Genomic DNA, 19,070 nt, shown 5'->3' with positions numbered 1-19,070 from the left:
GTGTTGTGGGTTAACAGCAAAGGTAGGGAGATTCTCATCAGTCTCAGCTAATAAGTGCTAAACAGGAAGCGTAAATATCTCTTCCTAAATTCCTAAATTCAGATATACCTTGTGGAAAAAAAAACAAAGTGACTGCTTTCATTTCCTTTTCAAAAAGCCCCGTCTAGATCTGAAATACAAAGGTGTTGAATTATTCTGTTTATTTGCAAGCAATACAAAGAAATACTTAATGCGAATTATGTGTGTGAAAAGAAAGAATAAACATTATTCATATAATGTAACAAATAACAAAAAAGTAACACCATGATACATTTAAAAAGTCAGTTAGGCATTTTCAGAGAAAATCAATTTTTTTTTCTTTAGATTAAAAAAAAGCTGAATATGAATACCATAGTTTTTTTTTAAATCATACTTTCAAACAATATAACCCAAATGGAATAAAAAAAAAAAGGTTCAAAATAAAAGCACTACACATGATTTCTTTTTTATGAGCTCCCATCCTAGATTTATACTTAGAATGAAGACATTTTGGCAATTTGTCACTGACTTACTGTCTATTTAAGGCAGGAGAATGACTCAGGTTAACAATGCTCTTATATGTGTTTTTGTGCTTCAGTGAGGAACTTTATGAGAAATAATAATGCAAGCCAGAAAAAAGTATTAACTTATACCTGCTATAATTTGCTTATATGTTAAAGAAATTATCAACAACAAACAGCTAAAATTTATAACATTAAAAAAGGAAACAAAAATAAAAAAGAATGCCCCAAAGTGGAATACCAACTTGACTACAAAACAATCAGTGATTTAAAGTGATTGTGTGCCACTGTGGAATAAGCTAGAGCTGACTTAAAGGGAAATGTCATGTTGTAATTAATATATAATCAATCCCTTACAATAACACTGTCAAAGAAATAGCTTTTCACATGTTGATTCTCTCTGTGACCAATAAACAGCAAGGTCACACTGACCCCAATCAGAGCATTTACGAAATTTTCATCAAGTTTATAGCAAAAAAAGAAAAAAAATCCAATGTCTATGAAATATCTGTATTTTTAGGTTCCACGTAGTTCAAAGGCTCTGGGTCTGGAGCGAGTCCATTCATAGGTTTTTAAAATTAAAGCAGACCTGTTTGATGGACAGCTCCTGGTAAACGGTCAGAAACTGATGTCCTGACCTCTGAAGTAGCAACATGCAAATTACCAAAATATGACCATACTGGGCCTTCTGAAGAGACAAATTCCAAAAATGAAATGACTGAGCATGCAAGATACAGTGCTCCCCTTCTTGGCGTCTTTCTATTTATTTATTTATTTATTTATTTTTTTCTTTTTTGCATCTTTGTCACACACATGTAAATGTGACAAACATGCAAAACAATCTGGAAGGGGACAAATATTTTTTTCACAGCACTGTATCTTTGGGTTCAGACTAAGTATTCATTAAATCATCAAGCCAGCAAATCAATGCCTTTTACACAGGGAGGAAACATTTTTGTTAAAGTTAACAGTCAACTTCAGTGTCAGCATTGATGCTTAGTCTGTTTTGATGCATGCGCTCCAGTATCCGATGAATGCTACTGAAGCTCGGCCTATCGGATGGATGTGTGCTCCAACAGAGCCTCATCAGATTATACAGCTCCAAAGGACAGTTCTCAGGACAGGAAAGGATGTGACCATCCCTCACATAGTAAATAACCTCCTCATGACCCATGCCATAATACGGCTGCATCCCATGGGAGAAGATCTCCCATAGCACCACACCATAGGCCCACACATCTGACTCTGTAGTATAACGATTGTAGAATATTGACTCAGGGGGCATCCAGCGAATGGGGATGGCATCATTTTCATTGGCTTTGTAGTAATCAGCTGAGTAGATGTTTCTGGAGAGGCCAAAGTCCGCGATCTTTACCACCATTTCCTCTCCAACCAGGCAGTTCCGTGTCGCTAGGTCACGATGGACAAACTTGCGCTCTGACAGGTAGGCCATTCCTGCAGCGATCTGCTTGGAAATGGATAACTGCTCTACACAGGAGAGAGGTCCGGCCTCCAGCTCAGAGGAGAAACTGCGACCCGACAAGCTGGCGTGGCTGAGGGTGCGCACTGACTGGGTTGGAGATCTGCGACGCAGGAACTCATTGAGGTCACCGTGGGCCATGTACTCAAACATCAGACACATTGGTTTACCCACTGCGCACACACCTGAGGAAAGAGCATAGAGGTAACTCCATTTGATGACCTACGATGCTGTTGATTTTCCCACAAAAGAGGTTTTTGGAGAGCTGCTTATAAATGTTTACCCCCATAAACATACCAGTAGAAGCATTAAAAACACTAAATTAACATTTTTTCTTCTACAGTATCATATAGGTCATTCACCTTAAAATGCCAAAAATATATATTAACAAGATATAAACACAGATGAGATCTTCTTGTATTCCTATGCCAGTGGCCTCATGATGTAAACATGGTATATTTATATTTGCTAAATTAACCTACTGCTTTTCCTGGACTTGGGCTGCTGTGGGGAAACGATGACAAATAAAGGGAAGAGACTAAATTGAGACTGGTATGATTGAAGCTGCACATATTTTAGATATCACGTGATTAATAGAAGTTATTTGAAATGTACATTTTTAGCAGTAAGGGGTTCCACGGGTTTTGCATGTTTGATAGGGACAGAAAGGGCTACAGTATCTTAAAAAAACAAATAAGAAAACCTGGATTTACTTGGTGATTACCTGTACAATTTTTAATCTTTTAAGTAATGCTAGCATATATAAGCTCCTAAATAAATTTACATTGAATATAGTAGACATGCAACCTTTATTAGACATACAGTATCTTCCATACCCACTGGACAACAATTTACAGAATTGCGATGTGATTTTTACCAACAAGCCAAACACATGAATGAAATATTTGGCGGAACAGCATCTTGGCAGAAGTGACAAAAAATCATGCTTCTTTATTTCCTGCTTATTTACTGCAGCTCTATAAAAGTGAGTCTGTCTGCTTGTTTGTTCTTGCATTCCTTTTTGCAGTGTCAAAGCACACACTGCTAAGGCTTTGCAGAGCCCCAGTAGCCCTGCAAAGATTAAAAATATCCTATTCATGTAATTTGCCCTTTGTTTGTTTCATAGACAAGTTTCAGTTCTTTACAGTGGAAGTCTAAAAAAATATTGCTGGATGAACAGAAATAACCCACTGGCTTTAAACTGTAGTTTCAGTTCACTCTTCTTTTCTTCTCATTTTAGTACATGACTGATATGATTATGTGGTTACTGCCCTGAAATATACCAACTTATGTTGGCTACAGGTATAATTTTGATCGATTACATTTATCGCTTCTGTTTTTTAGTAAAGAAAATTGGAAACTCAATGACCCATTGGTAGCCCAGTCATTTAAAAAGCTTTTGAACTTTGTTCAAACACAAAGACATTGATTTCTCCTTCTTGTGGAGCTTCTAAAGCTTTACAAATTATAAAATGTGTCATGCTGAATTTTGGGGAAATCAGCAAAGGGCCTGATTTACTAAGACAGAAAATCATTACACAGTCCAGCTCTTGGACTGAATTTAATACTGCCCTCTAGGGATGTCCACTGCAAGTGAGGGAGAGAGGTAATCTGATTGGATTGAAAACTTTAAAACAAGTTGCTCAAAAATGTAAAAAAAAAAGAAAAAAAAAGATTCTGAAACGAGACGACTTCACGCAATCAACTCTTTGTTTTTATTTTAGGATTGAGAGCATTTTGATGCAGTTTTATTACTTGTAGGATCATATATCACTTCGTTTTAATTATAATGACACAATAAACTGAGATAATCCCAAGCATAGTTTCTCTTCCCTTAGCAGATGAAGCTGGACTAAGTCTGTTTTCGTCTGGTAAAGGGGAAAAAAACTCTTACCCAACTACACAAATCTCCATATAGCAGAGCTTCAATAAATGTCCTCTACACAAATGAAAAACTCTGAATGTTCATATTTTATTGACTAATGCACAATAACTTTTTATCCACAATACATTTGTGAAAATGCATATTTATGTTTTCGGGTATGTGAGTGGCAGAGAAGTAGGGTTTAATACTTGATCCTGGACGGCTAAACCTGGGATTTCTGAATCCAAATCCAAATTCTTACCTAGATTAAACTTTTTAAACAACCAGAAGCGAAAGCAGCTTTTTCAGTTGTAGTTCACTTTTTTTTATTTTTGCACTTTGCAGTCGCAACATACTTACAATGAACTTTAGGTGAGAGGAGGAGGACTGGCGGTCATGCTCACTTAATTCAAGTCCTGTGGGTCACTGAATAGCACAGCTCCCCAGTGAACACTTGTTATGTGCTTGTGTAGTCGAGGGTGTCTGGGTGTATGTGCGCACATGCATCTATCTGTAGAGGGTGGTGTTGCAAAAACAAGTTGCAATTTAGTGGTAGTGACCTTTGCTGAAGGACAGTAGCTGGATTAAAATGTTTCGCTCATTGCTAAATATATGAAAGAGAGAGGCCACACACATGGACCTAAGTACTGACACATAGACTTATAGCATCTCTAATTTTGACACACTCATGTTTTGGACAATGCATATATTTTTACACATGATTTACAGCTGTATTATTAGTCTATAGGTGTAATTAAAAGGTCGAGGAAATAATCTAATCAACTCCTCCGGTTTCATGCACAGCAGAGACTTTGCCGTTAGTGTCTCAGAAAAGAACAGAAAACATCAGATACTGCATTCACTGCGCGTGAGTGAGGGACTGAATGTTAATTTAAAAAAGAAAAATCACTCACTGACAGCACCAACTCTTCTGTATCTCTAAATGTCTTCCTGGAAGTATTTTTGAATGAGAGCTGTTTGTGTTAGATTAGATATGCTGTATTAGTGTAGATGCAACATTTTAATAGAGCACATTTATTTTACATTGGCCAACAAAGGCACATTAGTTGTCAAGCAGCAGTTATTTACTGGCAAACAGCCCTATCTGGATCTCTAATGCTTTAATGGTCCCACAGTGGGACAAAAACATTTCAGGAAAATTGCTGCATGGAAAATTGGACTTAAATTTCCAGAAGAAAAGGGAGAGAATGAAATGCTAAGAGGCAATTCTCTTTTTTTTCTTCTGTTTTTTTTTACTTGAAAGCTCTGCAATTCTTTTTAAAGTTTACTGTTAAATTGTTGCTTAATATAAGCAGGTAAAAATTAATTGACAACTGAATTTAGACCTTTTTCTGAATGATCCAAACCTCCAAAACATCCAAAACCTCTTTGTGTCATCCTCCTTTTATTTTTTTATTTTATTTTAGATATCTAAATGCTTTTTTTTTTTCTCCCATTCTGTGCTTCTGTTTTTGCACTTTACTCCTCCCTGAAGGAAAGTCAGGGATCCAGCAATTATTTAATGTAAAATCCATTTGTAACTGTTGCCTCTTTGCAAATCTTTTACACACAAGTGCACACTAACCTAAGAGTCGAACTATGTTTGGATGATCAAATTCGGCCATGAGTGCTGCCTCTCTCTGGAAGTCATTCTGCATGTCAGCAGAGGCTTCCTCCTTCAGCATCTTCACTGCAACCATTGTGAAAGACTCCACTGGCAGCAGGCCTGGTGCTCTGCAACAGACACACACAAAGATATTCATGAACTGTTCATGAAAACATTTTAATATTATCAATATTTGTATTTTATTGTTAATGATTTTGTCAGTAATGCATAAACCAGACCTCTGTAACCATTTATTTCAAATGTGTCTTTCAACTTTACCAATAAGCATCTGAGAAAAATAGTGCAGGTATGTAAGTGGAAGAAATGTGCATGTAATACACATGCATACATACAACAGGCCTGCATAGACATCCTTCCTGTGTTGACTGAGATACAAAATGAAGTGAACATGTTGTTTCCTGTTGTAGTTTAATACACTGCTCAAAAAAAAAATATATATCCTGGTGCACAACAATGCCCAGGCTCATGTGACAATCCAGCATATCTTTTTGGTCCCACTGAGATCTGATGTGTTTTCAAAGTGTTCCTTTAATTTTTTGAGCAGTGTATATGGTGTGCACACAAAAAAAAACAAAAAAAAAACACACACACACACACACAAACCCCAATAACACATACACATAGTATATTCAAAAGTTCCACCCATAGATTTACAAACAGAGTCACACATGATACGAAACTACAGACTGAAGCACTGCTGTCAGGGAAGATTTTTTTTTCCTCAGGTCTATTAAAGTAACACAGGTGTGAGTGTCACAAATAACTAAATGTACTCTCTATGTATGTGTTTATTGAGTGAATACAGGAGATAAAAGTTGCAAAAGACTTTTTAGGTTAAGGTTTGGAGCTTTCATATTATAAGTCAGACACAGATTTTATCTGAGATTTTTTACAGATAAGTATAAAATCATAGCAGCGTGTGCATGTGAGTGTGTATTTGTGTTCATGTCAGTCAGTGTGTGTATTATGTTCCCAGGAGTGTCTATATACTGCAACATTCCAGTTCTCAGTGAGGGATTACTATCTAGCCCTCAGGACATCTCTCAGATTTGACTGGCTATGCACTACAGGTGCTACTGTCATAACGCTGCATGCTATTATTGTACTGTACTGTGATATGCATTGATGCCTCCATTTATATATTGCATTAGTTTTAAATCTTGTCTATCATGTGATGTGTGTGCTGACTACAATCATGCAACTTACAGCACAATAGGAAATTCAATTGAAATCAAAATTTCTTTTTTTCTTGTATAGATCAATTCATGTTTCAGTTATCAAAACAGGCGATCACAGTGAGCTTTACATTCTTTATTCTCCCTCACATCCTATGGGTGACAAAGCTGTGGGGTACGAGTAAGAGGGAGCCTAACAAGGTTAGAAAATCTAAACCGTATCACTTCTGCTGTCCTGAATTCTCGTGTAGAACATTTAATTGGCTGTGATAGCTATCAGTTATGGATAGCTTTGACTGTGAAATGCTGTCACCAGTGGGTCTTGTCACAACAAATTACTAGATTTGGGTTATTTATGGCTTTTTAGAAATAAAACTACCATATGACACTGCACTGGTATTAGGTATGATTCAGGAGATGAGTTTGCCAACATTCATGTCTTGCTGTAAACAGGCTCAGTGTGCAGTGAAAGTGACACCTGTAACAGCTTGCCTTGTGACTTTGTGAATGACGCAGCAGTTCTCCAAATGAGCAGTGACCTTGTTTAGCCATCTCATCCTCCTCTCTGCCTTAGTGCTGCCTCACTCCCTTCCCCTCTTCCTCTGTCTTAGACATACCAGCATCATCAGTTTAGCCCCTGCCAGTGATTATGATTATGACATGGCAATGTTAAATAATAGTGTGAAGAACTAGTGCAAATCTTGCAATCAAATAGCCTCTAACAATTTGAATATGCCTACTTCCCCTCACTCTCTGTTTTTATCCTATTTGTTCATCTCTTCTTTTGTTGCCCTGTGAGATAGAAACAGTATAAAATTGTCCACGCCAACCCCCCCCTCCCATTCCCTCTGCTTTCTCACCTGGCTTGGAAAACCCGTCCAAAGGCTCCTTCCCCAATGTCTCGAACATATTGGATATTATTTCGGGGATACTCAAGGGCCAGCAGTTTTGAGTTCAGCAGCAGGGGAACACGCTGGTACATGGGGTTGGGGTGGAGTCGATCAAGCAAGAGCTCTGACGGTAGAGTGCTCAATGTCGGGGTCTCCAGTACTCTTCTGATGACAAAAGTGTGAGGGTTAAAAAGATAGAAGGACAGACCGTAGATAAAGAAATGTACTACATCTTTCTTATCTTTCTTTTACCTCTTTCGATTCCTCCACTGCTTCTTCCGTCTGTAGCAGGCAAGAATGATAATGGCGAGGAAGACTGCAGTGGCAAGGGCGGTCAGAACAACAACGATGACAGACATTGAGAAAGCCGGTGATAATGTGGTCGTGGGAGGGAAACGAGGAGTCTGATGAGGGCCTGTTGACTCTGGCTTCACAACTTAAATACACAGATATAAGAAAGTCACTAAACTTGGACCTGAAAGCCTTGATTGTGCAGTCTAATCTTTGGCTATGCATTAGCAGGTAGCTTTTAGTGTGCTGTGTACTGTAAAAGAGAACTAGGAATTGTAAATGGGTGAACTTGGGACTAAAGACTTAAATGGAAAAGGCAGTACCTGATGCTAAGCCTGTTTCCCCACACTGTGGCACAGCACAGTACTCCCAGCGTATGTGTGGATTTAAGGTATAACACCAGGGCTTGTCACTGATTCCTCCTGGGTTCCTGCAATGGTTGTCTGAATTCTTCAACTCTGGAATGACATCCACTGACAGGCGGTGCTGGTGGGGAACCTACAGGACAAAGCATAACAGTAAGCAGGAGGAGTCAAGCTTTTCCCAACAAAGGAATAAAATAGAAGACTAGCATTACATAACAGGGGAGGTTAGGTATCTTAATTAGCAAATACACATGGTTTGCAGCAGATGAGTACAGACAAGGTTTCTGCGTAATACTTGATCTCTTTTCTGTTCTGCTGCTGACCCTATCCTCTGGGGTAAAGTGGAAATCAACCTTTTGTAAAGTCTAGTAGAGTTTCTGTATTTTGCTTCTGTAAGAAAGAATTGATTGGGATGGATAGTTTTTAAAACCTGAGTCTAAAATCAAAAGTGAAACTAAGATAACCTTCCAAATAATTTTTCATGGCCCTGTTCTGTGACTATAGTAAGGTTACAGATTAATAACCATGGGCTATTGTGAGGGCCAAGGGGGTTACATGACTGTTCCAGCAATCTAGACTGCCAACGTAAATACAGAACATCTGGTGTGTTTGTGTGTCATGGGCTTTAATCATGAGAAGAGCAATGGCCAAATCCATCCCAAGAGACATGAAGATATGAGCTGGAAACGCTTGGTTCAACACGTGTTGCTGTAGCTGAACGTGTGAAGTCAGCTGCACAGGGTCGATTTCTAACCGGTGCCAGGAATGCTTAAAACAACAAGTCTTCATAATAGAATGACATGTTAGTCCATTTGTCACTGGCGTCCAAGATAATTCACTGACATTTGGCAGGAAATGGGATACAAGTCTCCATTGTCAAAGTGCAACACTTTGTGCACTCAACCATCCTTCCCAATCTTCTTCCTGCAGACATTTTGCAACACTATTCCACAATACTCTAGACCACAGAGAGAGAGCATTTCTAAAAAAAAACAAAAAAAAACGGGGGTTTGGTGCATAAATAAGACCACTGCTGGTGAGTAATATCCAGCAGCGGATCAAGTTGCATTTCCTGTTAGAAAGAGAACTTGACCCTCTTAATTCTTAATTAGTGGCAACTAAGTTATTCTGGATGATACTTAGGCTGAGTCATATACATAACACAGGAATGGTACTGTTATATAGTATGTTTAATTCATTAGTAATGTTTTCCTCGGCAATAAAGATGTGACTCAGACTGCAGCACTTCTATGACTCAACAAAAAATGGGGCCAAAGTAACTCCATCCATGTATCATGTAGTTCTACAGTTTACAAGTTTGTGCTGAACGGAAATGTGACTTTTATGAGAAATCATTCTAAGGTGAATACCATATGATGTGGAACATTAAAGTGTTCTGCTCATTTCCTACAAAAGTCATATATCTGATCGGGGATCATTTATATCCATTATAAAAACATTTAGTTAAAGTGTGTGCTCTCTCATGTGCAGAAGATAGAAGATAAAGGGTGACTTTAAATTCATGTGTCAGTTAGTAATCTGGAGTTGTCATTTTTATGCAATATTAATGTAGCTCTATAACAATTTATGTTTGTGGGTGAAGCGCACAACTTTGCTGGAATTCTGATCAACAGTGGTCTGATTTTTCCATGTATTTTTTATGCATTTAAATATCTATTTTTTTGGGCACCCAGGTCGCTTAGTGGTGAAGCCAGCAACCACATACATATACTGCGTTGCGGTGCGGGAGGTGCGGGTTCGAGTCCCGGCCCGTCGCCAATTTGCCCGCATCTCGTCCCCTGTATCCTTCCACATTTCCTGTCTCTCTCCACTGCTGATAAAAGCTGCTGTGGCCAAAAATGCAAAAAAATAATAATTTTGTATAGATGTTTTTTAATAGTTTCACGAAATAACCCACCTTGAAGCACATTAAGAATTTAATTAATTAATTAATAAAAAATGTATTGAATTTTTAGATTGATTAGAAAATTATGGAAGGTTTTTTTGTAAATTAATTGTCATGTTTTTTTTAAATGTATTAATTTATCAAGCACTTTATCATATTAAAATGAATTGTGCCATTATTAGTTATTATTAATGGTAAATTTCTGAACTTAACTAAAGCATTAATGAAACCTCACTTTCTACAATTTTTTTTAAAGTTTTAATCATTTTTATTTTTTATGATTGAATGCTTTATTTATTTGTTTGTTTGTTTGGAGGGCTAGTTTTTTCAAGTGCACATCCCCGCTTTTCCAGGACTATCTGGAAAACTTAAACCAAAAAAAAAAAAGAAAAAAAAAAGGCTGTTGAGTTCAAAATTGTGCAATCACATTAACATTGCCCTGAGAGAACCGTTAGAACAGACATTACCCCACTGATGCTGGTATTACAGGCTGCTTACAAGAAGGAAATGAAAGCTTTGGAGCTGGCCAAGAAGTTAAGCTTAATCATCAAAATGATTCCATCATGTTTAACAGCCCACCTTCTGACTTTTGTTCAGCCAAAACATTATATCAGAAAGTTCCAGTCTTTTCCTGGAAGCAGCATGGGCTAGAGTCTCACTTCCTGATGTCACTCTATCTTCTTAATAGCTTCAATCCTACTGTCCTAGTGTAGTGTAGACACACAACACTGGTTTGCTAAGCCCTGCTCCCCTTAGTGCCCCCCCCCCCCCATCCTTACCAAGCCCCCTGCTTTTGCATTAAACTTATGAAGTATATGAAGTCTAAGGGAGACCTGCCTCTCACATTTTGTGAGTAATTTGATGAATCTATGGTCAAGATTTGAGACTGTGGTATAAAAAAGATAGCATCAAAAAAATCTAGGGTTTGTTTATACAATGTCTAGTTTACAAAAAATTATACCTGCTCCTAGCTAATCTGCTCTAAGTGGCTAGGTAAATGAGCTAACATGCTCCTAGTGGATTAGTTGTCTGGATAGTTGAAGGTGTCAAATGTAAAAAGGGAGACCTACTGTAGAAAGGGTCTGGAATTGGTCTTAAAAATTCACTTGGTGGAAAGAAATTTAGATGCAGAACAAGTAACGATATAACTGTACAAAGTTCAAGCTAACATCTGAGCTTTTAATGATACTTTCAATGGCAAATTCTAATGAGAAAAGTGGAAAACTGTAAAATAGCACCGTCTAAAAAAATTTCTCAATTATCTAATTATAGTTAAGTTATTTGCCAGCTGTAGTTAGAAATGCTAACATTTTCATCTTACCTCATCGTTATTGCCACTATGCCATCATCACAGTAAACAGTCAATTATTCTAAATTCTGAAAAATCCAGAAGGTTTCAAATTTCATTAAGATGTTAAAAAGTTTTATGATGACAGATGGGATACAAAAATAAGGTGCATTTCTAAAGTTGTGTAGATCCAGGGTTGAATACACAAAGGTTGAGAGAAAAATGACCCTCAGTTCTACCTTTTTTACGTTTGGTATTCAACATTCACTTTCAATGAATATCTTATCTTATCATTTCCACAAATGATTTCCACTGATGCAGTGCAGGTAGTTTTATGAGTTCCTCCAAACTCTCCCAAGCTTAGACATGATGTGGTATTTATTTCTTTTTGACTTGCCTGGAAATTTACCATGAGAAAAGATGAGCTCATAGTGCAATCTGCTGCTTGTTTGTTGAATTTTCAAGAAATGAGCTCCTTTACCACAGGATTCTAGAGAAGGATTTTTTTTTTTTTTTTAATGTTTACACTGCCTGCCTTTAATTAAAATTTATTAAAATTTTGCAGAGAAAGGGTGTTAACATTCTGGAGCTAAAATAACTGCACATTTAGTGGTATAGTGGTAGTAGTCTTTCCACAAATGCTTGCAGTATAGAGGAACTTTATTTCCACACAAATCAATCCATGCACATGGACACACAAGCATCTCTGGTAAATGTCATCCAGTATGAGGAACTGTAAACATTTCACCACTTTTTAGAATGAAGATGAGGGATCTGAGCATAAATCTTGTAGGATTCAAAACCAAAGCTATACGTTTATGTTTACTTGTTCATATCAGACACTGTTAAATGTGGCAAACATAGTTTGGGGTGTGTGTGAAGAAAACAACAGCAGTTCATTAGCATTCAAAAGTGCAGTGAAGCATCATGTGAAGACAAAGGCAGACTGTGCTAACATTTGTGAACTGCATTAGACAGCAAGCTTTTTCTCAGCTAGTAGATAGTAGAGTGTGTGTGTGTGTGTGTGTGTGTGTGTGTGTTTGAGTGTGAGTGTCTTAGTGACGGAGCCTGTGGAACATATGCGTGTGAGAACTAATTGCTTCCAGAGGCAGGATGTGACATAATGAGCCCCTCCCTCTCTGCTGACCTGGCACACACACACACACACACACACACACGCTGCACAGGAGAGTAGTAACAGTTCACCCAAACAGACCCTCTCACTGAGCAAAGCCATAAAAACATAAAGGAGCTTTTGGGCCACAGGAAGAGAGTGTGTGTGTGTGTGTGTGTGTGTGTGTGTGTGTGTGTGTGTGTGTGTGTGTGTGTGTGTGTGTGTGTGTGTGTGTGTGTGTGGGCGGGCGTATTTAACACATTTGTGTGTGTGGTGTTTGCACATGTAAGCATTTTTGTGTGCTTTTCTGCTTCTGAGTGAGGGGAAAAAATGTCTTGATGTAAAATTGAACATGCATGCACACACAAATGCACAGTATCAGTCTAACATCTATATTCTCTTGGTTTAAATCTGTTGGAATCATTTTATGCTTTGGTCATTAATCAAATGCATCCTGTTTTCAGCTAAAAAATCTGTGTAGTTTTGTGGCTCTAGGAACATATACACAAATATACACACAGACCACAATACCTGTTGGTTCCATGGCTGGCACGGTATCCCAGACCTTGTCACATTCACGCTGCCCTGGTAGAAATGACCTCTGTCACTGTAACATGTTGCTGGAAACAGAATAGATATACTGTAGGCTCAGTTTCTTTTTTGATAATAATTAATTCATTGTTACATGAGATTAATTGTGGCAGTTGGAAACAAATTGGCTGCAGTGCACCGAAACACTTTTTTGTACTTACTTGTTATTAGATCTTTCTTGATATCTGAAATGCAGAAAATATATATATATATTAAAAAAAATAAATAAATAAATATTATGCAGGCCAGGCTTTAGCACACACAGCTGTACCAAACCAACCCCTTCTTTTTTTTAACATAACACTTTATTTACTTTTCATATTTGCTTTTTTTAACTTTAATGAATGCTGCAGTCAAGCTTCTTTTTCCCTTTTTTTCTGATCTTTGATTTAACAGACTTGAGGAAAATAATTAAAAACAGGAAAAACACAAGGGCAGTCTGCTCTTAAATACAGTACTTTAGAGTCTTCCTCCACTCCAGATGGTCTTACCTGCAAAAGGAACATATGTACATCCATCAGAGTCTGCAAGAAGACTGGGTAAGGCCTGACAGTTTGGCAGCAGTGAAATGGGAGCTTGGGACCCAGTGACAGAGCTGAAGAGCCCAGACTGGACTGAAAAGCTGCCTTCTATTACCAACCATTCCTTATGGCAGTACAGCTCCTTCACTGCCAGACAGTGTTCTCTGTTTATTAGGAAAAAAGTGAAAGCTTCATTCATACATTTAAAATAAATTCAGTCATTCAGTCTTTTGGTTAATAAATCTGAATGATTCTACTCTATGGAGTGTCAGGAGTGCCAAAATGAAAAAAAAAATAAAATAAATAACTTCATTAAATAATTGTCATTAATTAAAATGGTAAATAAATAATAATTTGTAAATATTTCATGAATTAATTAAAATTGCAAATAAATAAATAGTTCACTAAAATTATCTAATTAGGAAGCTTAACTTTAATCTCAGCCAAACCAGTTTTCATGGGAATAAATAAAACAGTGAAAGAAAACATCACCTGTTAGATATCTAACCTAACTGAATTATATCCTGTGTTTACCCTCCACTGAGAGATCAGGGTCAGCAGGGGGTTTTGAAAACAGTGTTCCAGGAGCAGGCCGTGATCACCCTGTAAGCTGATATGTGGCTGACGAGGTAGGCTGGCTGTTTGGCTAGTGGGACCTGACATCTCAAAAACATTGGCGCACTTTTGCAAATCGGTTCTATCAGGACCAACTGAACAGATTTGAAGATGATGCTTCTACATTCTCACCGAAAAAACTGTAAGTTTATTTGGTGACATACAAATAGGAACAATAACTATATTTGAAACCTTTGATATAGTTTGAAATTCATTCTGGGATACCTGGCTGCCCCATCTGAGTGTGACACTGCATTAATCCATTTTCTGGGATTAATCTGTTGTGACTTGCTGTGCAGGGTAGCCAATCAAATGTTAAGGTTTGTTGATGAGCTACAGTGACAGTTTAAATTATTCCGCGATACACTGCAGCACAGGAATCATGAAATAATTAAATATATGTTTTAAGCTGTGGCAGTGGCGTAGTGCGTAGGCGCTTGCTTTGCAGCCAGAAGGTTACAGGTTCAAGCCCCTGTTCCTGTGCTGTGTTGTGTCCTTGGGCAAGACAATTAAACCACATTGCCTAACAGTAGCGCCAGTCTCTGGCTGCATAACCGCAAATGCTCGTCTCTGGATGAGTGATCTGGAGTGAATATTTTGTTGTGTGCACAATGACAATGAGTTGAATCTAACATCTTAATTAAGTGAACTGATATTTTCATCAATTAAGAATACATTTAATTAATGGGTTATTTATTAAATATTTATTTATATATTTCCAGTTTCAATTAATTGTTGACAATTAATTGTGCATTTGCTTCTTTTTGGCACTCCTGGCCCACTATGCACACTATACAACTCATTCAGTTCTGCATTTATTTCTACACTGCACAAAGTAAGAGAGAAAAGGAGACCATGGAGAACAATACTACCTGCAGACAGGTTTTGGTGCAGGTCCTAAACCTGATGGGTTGCAGTCAGGGAAGGAGGAGTGGCAGAGCAACGAGCGCACTGCAGGGCTGCACAGCCCGCTGAGCCCTTCTACCTCCGCCCACCAGCTCTGAACAAAGTACTCCAGCACGTCCTCAGGGTTCGAGAAGGAGGAGTTGAAGAAAACCAGCGAATCATCGTGCAATATTGTGCGACAAGCATCTCCACGATATGCACTGCAGTAGCCTGCGACACCTTTATAAAGTCTGTTTGAAGGAGACACACATACAGACATTTGACAAATTAAAGGAAAAATCACTATAAAGTGACACATAATAATTCTAATGCACATTCATTTTATTTCTATACAGCTCTACTGTAGTTTGATGACATCACTCTAAAATCTTCTGTAAGTGTTTATCATGGTCCTGGTCCTTTTGTGCAGTGTTTTGTAGTTTTGTCATTGAATTTCTGGTATGTTTTAATTTCTCTAGTTGCATTTCTTAGTTTTCTTTTGTCTCAGCTTCATTATGGTTTAGCAGTTTATGTTTTCAAGCCTTACTTTAGTTGTCAAAGCCATGTTCTTGAGTATAGTTTATTATATTAGATTCCCTGCTTTCTTGTGTTCCCGGTGTCCCTGTGTGTTTTTGCCCCCATGTCTTGTTCCCATCTTTTACCTTCCTCCCTATTTGTTAAATCTCCATTTGTGTTCCTGTTTACTCTCTTCCAGTTTTATTTTGCCACTCTCCTGTTCCCTGTGTGTTGTGTTTAGTTTTGCTTCCTTTGCCTCATTAGTGTAATTCTGTTCCTCCCAGCTGTTTCCACTCTCCCCTCGTTCCCAAGGTGTATATATTAGCTCAGTCTTCCCCTTGTCTCTTGTCAGATTCTTCTTGTTGTAGTGACTGTGTTTCATCCTGTATTTCCCTTGCTCCTAGTGTTCCATAGATCCCTTTCCCACTTTAGGTTTTCTTTAGTTTAGTTATCTACCTTGGTTTGTGTATTTGTTTGAGTTTCAGCCACAATAAAGGCTCATTTTGTTAATTCACCTCTGCCTGCTCCTGAGTCCTGCATTTGGGTCCTCACCTCCATACACGCCACACGGTCTGCTCCCACACACCGTGACAGTGTTACATAGGGTTGATATCAAGACACTGTAATTTTCATACTCATAAAACAGGCTATACTAATTCCTAGGAAGTAAATAATGCTATTTTTTTTTTGTTTTTGTTAGTTTTTTCAAAGCTCCCCAATGCCTAAGCTACTGCTAAGGTAGAATTATATGATCAAAAGGGTTACAGCATTTGTGAGATAGGACTGTAACTCCCCACTCATTATTTTCCAACACAACAGTTACTGGTGTTATGGGAGTATTTCAACCCAAACTATTATCCTTTCCTAATCACAACCAACTAGATGTAAGTGCCTAAACCTAACCAAGTAGAGTTTAGTGATTAAATCTAACCTGCATGTGAAAGTTAAAAAGCCAGTTAAAATGGAATTAAACAGAGCATAGAAAAGAAGCCAGACCAAGCATTCTGATAGTACGAAGGAAAAATGTGGGCGATGGAGAGTTGGTGTATGTTTTCCAACCAAGTTACTTCAGTCTTTAGTAGACTGTTTAGTCTATTGGTATAAAAGCCAAAAAGGAAGTCAAGTTACTTTGTGTAGACATAAGTGGCAGAAAAAGTATTTATTAGTGACAGCATGTTATTTCATTACAGGAAAACATGCTTTGTACATTTAAATTCTGTAGCAGTGACTTGAATAGAATAACCATATTCTGTGCCTTTTTACAGTAATATTTCCTTGTGTAATTTGTGTCTTTGTTGTACATTTTAATTCAACAAAAAAGAGAGGAAAAATAGGAAGAGTTGCTGACTAAAGGTAACAATCCGTTTTCACTACTTTCTGTTACTGAAGGTTGTCCACTAGAAAAAGTAAGAAGAAATGGTCTTTCACCTGATATAACTTCTTTAACATCATCCAGATGGTGTTCATGAAACAGGTTGGAGAAAGTTTAAGTGAAATTGCATCCTGTCTGTTGGACTTCCTTGCTGGAACTCAGTCATGCAGGCTTTGCATAAACCCGCCTGTCTGTGTACCACAGTCTCTGTATTCCTGCTTCACTCTATGGCTGCCTGATTTTCTTGTGGCTTTCTTGTCTATTAGTCCTCAAGCATTGTTATGATCCACATTTATCTCTGTCTGCTGCACACAGCTGTCTTTCTGACAGCATGTACTCTGATAACCTTCACTCCAGCTTTACTGCTGCCTCTCTGCATTGCAGCTCTTACAAACTCCAGATGTTGCCCCATGGGGAGGCTGGCGCTTCAACAGAGTTCAAGCCAAACTATCAAACTTAAAGGTGACCTGTAAATCTATCAGCCCAGCCTTTTCTTTCATTTCTCTTTTTTTCTCAACAGGTATCTGTCCGTCTAAACTCCAGATGTGGTCACAAGTGGGCAAATCAAGATAAGTGCAACCATTAAACCTGCCTTTCTCTGGCCTACAACCCTCTGTCTCTAATGTCCTTCATTTCTCATCAGGCAGCACGTCCAGCATTTCTTTCCTTATTTTCTTTCTTTTTTTAGTCTTCTTTATTCTGCCTCCTTCTATGTGCATCTTGTCTCCTCCCTCTCTCTTACTCTTTCTCTCCCTCACCACAGTTACATAGTCCAGATGTGGCAACAGCCGTTGTGCTGAGGCTCAGAACAGTTCAAATTCAACTCACACCATGTGGGTGACTGAGAGAACAATTCTTGTCTTGGCATTCGGGCTAAATTGCACACTGTGTCCAAGAAATCAAAATGAAGCAAAGCACCAAGATGGTTATGGTGCTCACTTAAAAAAAAAAAAAAATTGTGGCAGATGAGGTCAAATAAGCTGAAATGTTTTATATGTCAATTCAAATATATTATTTACAAAAGAAGTAACAAATAAATAAAGCAAAGACAGCTTCACACAAATCTGGCACGGGCAATTTCTCTTACCTCCACTCTATTGGGAAGTGACAATATCCAGAGGACACCGGATGAATAACCGCAAGTAGAAGCAGAGGGAAAAAGATGAGAGACAGATTGATGAGAGATGGCTGATAGATAAAAAACAGTCTTAGCTGGAAGAGAAAATTAACCATGGTGTTTCTCGCTGCAAGTCATCACTAGCTATGGAGAGACTGAGGGGCAACCAGGTGGAAGGACAGTGTGTGTGTGGTTAGGGAACAGGTGTGTGTCCGTGTGTGTGTGTGTTTGAGGAGCAGTGACCAAATGGGATAGGCAACAAACAGCTGAAACCACACAAAGCACAACTAATATAACCTGCAGCTAGCATAGCATTAGGCAGTACTGACAGTAGAAACAAAACAACCAGACAGAAGCTAAAAAAAAAGCAGTGTTTTTCTGTGGGTTGCAGTGAATTTGAAACATTTAACACATTAGTGTAAACTGGAAACCAACAAAGGTCACCTGTAACAGTAACTTTTGCAGTTGCTTTGACAGTGATTGCTCCAGCGTTGTGTCTGTTGGAAGCCAGACAGGTATACAGGGCTGGCTTGGTCACTGTCACTTTGAGAACAGAGAGTATCACCTCTCCTGCCAGAGTCTCTTCTACTGAGGCTCCTGAGATCTGGAGAAAAATGACAATGAGAGAAAAAGACAACAGCTGTACATTTTAAAGATGATGTGAACAGTGCATATATGTGTGCAGACTCTCTGTGAGGCTGTGGCAAGCTGAACTGGCAGGGCTGAAAAGTGAATTGACGTTCCCGGAATGGCCACTTGAGGCTGGCTCGAGTCAGCTGCAGCAATAACCATATTTACAAGTTTTGTTCTCCATAGCTAACTTCTCTGTTGTAGACAGCTGTGTGTGTGTGTGTGTGTGTGGGGGGGGGGGGGGGGGGGGGGGGGGGGGTTTAACTATAATTTATGCACAATGA

At 38.4% G+C, this 19,070-nt stretch overlaps 1 protein-coding gene across 1 annotated transcript in view; it reads right to left on the bottom strand.

The window, feature by feature from the left end:
* Positions 1 to 380: 380 nt before the first annotated feature.
* The window catches only part of musk (muscle, skeletal, receptor tyrosine kinase), a 28,250-nt gene continuing 9,560 nt past the window's right edge, over positions 381 to 19,070 (bottom strand). The window contains exons 7-17 of the mRNA XM_030742817.1: positions 18,601 to 18,760; positions 18,127 to 18,133; positions 15,139 to 15,402; positions 13,622 to 13,815; positions 13,292 to 13,315; positions 13,071 to 13,159; positions 8,190 to 8,364; positions 7,828 to 8,011; positions 7,546 to 7,740; positions 5,469 to 5,617; positions 381 to 2,204 (exon numbers count right to left, since the gene is read on the bottom strand). Of these exons, the coding sequence (XP_030598677.1) occupies positions 1,504 to 2,204; positions 5,469 to 5,617; positions 7,546 to 7,740; positions 7,828 to 8,011; positions 8,190 to 8,364; positions 13,071 to 13,159; positions 13,292 to 13,315; positions 13,622 to 13,815; positions 15,139 to 15,402; positions 18,127 to 18,133; positions 18,601 to 18,760 (2,142 nt within the window). The 3' untranslated portion in view covers positions 381 to 1,503. The remainder of the gene's footprint in view (positions 2,205 to 5,468; positions 5,618 to 7,545; positions 7,741 to 7,827; positions 8,012 to 8,189; positions 8,365 to 13,070; positions 13,160 to 13,291; positions 13,316 to 13,621; positions 13,816 to 15,138; positions 15,403 to 18,126; positions 18,134 to 18,600; positions 18,761 to 19,070) is intronic.

This window comes from Archocentrus centrarchus, chromosome 12, assembly GCF_007364275.1.
Source record: "Archocentrus centrarchus isolate MPI-CPG fArcCen1 chromosome 12, fArcCen1, whole genome shotgun sequence".
In the NCBI taxonomy this organism is placed as follows: Eukaryota; Metazoa; Chordata; class Actinopteri; order Cichliformes; family Cichlidae; genus Archocentrus; species Archocentrus centrarchus.
The sequence above is the reverse complement of the archived record's forward strand: the minus strand, read 5'-3'. Positions and strand labels throughout refer to the sequence as shown.